At 54.8% G+C, this 1,758-nt stretch overlaps 1 protein-coding gene across 1 annotated transcript in view; it reads right to left on the reverse strand.

The window, feature by feature from the left end:
- PSMA7 (proteasome (prosome, macropain) subunit, alpha type, 7) overlaps positions 1-1,753 on the reverse strand; it is a gene marked incomplete at its 5' end in the record, with an annotated part of 5,332 nt that extends 3,579 nt beyond the window's left edge. Inside the window, one exon of the mRNA XM_010841911.1 lies at positions 1,418-1,753. Within this exon, the coding sequence (XP_010840213.1) occupies positions 1,418-1,753 (336 nt within the window). The remainder of the gene's footprint in view (positions 1-1,417) is intronic.
- Between the last annotated feature and the right edge of the window lie 5 nt (positions 1,754-1,758).

Raw genomic sequence — 1,758 nt, forward strand, 5'->3', positions numbered from 1 at the left:
GGGGGGGGGGCATGCACACCCTGCAAACTGTGGGTCTCGATCCACTTTTGGGAGAGCTAGCCCAGGCATCACCATCTAGGCACCTAGCCTTGTGCATTAAATTACTGACATGTAGTTTCAGTTACAAAACAACTAAGGAATAACTGCTATATAATCCATGTGTTCGTGAACATGTGTCATTTCAACCCAGTGAATCAAGAGTCTCTGTAAAGCTTGAGCATGAGTCCCTAACAGTGAAGTCAGGTGTTCCAAAAGCAGTGTTGCTGTGATTATGAAACTGTACCCAAGTCCTTCCCTCTTTCTCCTGTGCACTTTTTTTTTTTTTCCTTCTTTGATTATACCATCAGGCTCAAGGGATCCTAGTTCCCAGACTAAGGACTGAACCTGGGCCACAGCAGTGAAAGCACAGAGTCCTAACTACTGGACCGCCAAAGAACTCCCCCTTCTGCACTTTTGAAACCAATGTGCACAGCAGTGGAGAAATGCCTGGTGTGGTATCAGGTGAACAACATATCAACTATTACTGGGATGCCCATGGCTCTGCTTATGGCTGACACTATAGCAGAAAAAAAGATGTTTTAAATACATGGGGGGAAAAAACCACACTGGCTGCCAGTTAACCCACTCAAAGCACAGCAGACACAAACGAGACAATCACTTGTAAAAGTAAACTTCTCTCAGTTTGGACAGGATATCTCAGCCTTGGCCCTACAGGCACCTGGGCCAGCTAATTCTTCAATGTGGGGGCCAGGTCTGAGCCCTGTTGGATGTTTAGAAATTTCCATGTCCCGTGCAAAGAAGCACCGGGTGGCAGCCTTTCAGATTTCAAGGAGCTTTCTCATAAACTGTCTGCAAAGGCCAGGCCCAGGGGCAGCAGAGTCAGGGCAAGCAGAGGCAGACACCTGCTGGCCCACGGTGGAGGGGTTATCAGGTGACATTCCCCCCCTCCGTAGTCTTCAAGCTGAGCTGAGGTAGGTCAGAAAGTGGATTTGGGGGCCTTAATTTCGAGATTCATGAAATAAAAAATACTTCAAAATTCACAGAACCGTGTTTTTTCTCTGCCTACTCAGGCCTCTGAAACACTAAATGATTAAGGAAAAAAAAAAACCCACAAAAACCCATCATCCAATTTGACCGATAAACTCACAGGTATCTTAAAGACAACAGGTATTCACACCTGAAACAGCGGCCTAAATGACAGACCGCTCAGGTGCGACGAGACCCGAGTCGGGGGCAGGGTCCAAAGGGCGAGGACTCAGCAGTAGGACCCAGGAGGGAGCCTGCCCGCCGCGCCGGCGGCCCGGGAACTGCAGGGCCGATGCGACACCGGCCGCCCTTTGTTCTCGACATCGCCCTGGGCCTGGAGGGCAACTACTTTCTGGGGGCGGGGGACGACAGGGAGGGGGGAGTCGGCTACCTGGGAGCTGTCCAGACTCCGTCCGCCCCAGCCACCTACTCCCTCAAGGAGCGCCCGGAAACTAGCTAGGGCCGAGCTCTGCCTCTTAAGTTCTGCGCCCTCGCACCGCCCCAGGCCCCCCAGGCCTGCGCGGGGGCCCCGCCAAGATGGCGTCGGCGGCAGGCGCGCGCTCGGCTCCGGACACGGCGCGGGGAAGCGAAGCCCGCAGCCAGCAGAGCCCTTGTCGAGGCACCAGAAGCCCCGCTCGCCCGTACGCGGAAGCCGGCTCCCGGAGAGTCGCCCGGCCGGCCCTCGCGACCGCCGCCCTCGGCGCTCCTTTCTTGCAGCGGCGCCCCAATCCC

Source organism: Bison bison, unplaced genomic scaffold (genome assembly GCF_000754665.1).
Source record: "Bison bison bison isolate TAMUID 2011002044 unplaced genomic scaffold, Bison_UMD1.0 scf7180017864167, whole genome shotgun sequence".
Classification (NCBI taxonomy): domain Eukaryota; kingdom Metazoa; phylum Chordata; class Mammalia; order Artiodactyla; family Bovidae; genus Bison; species Bison bison.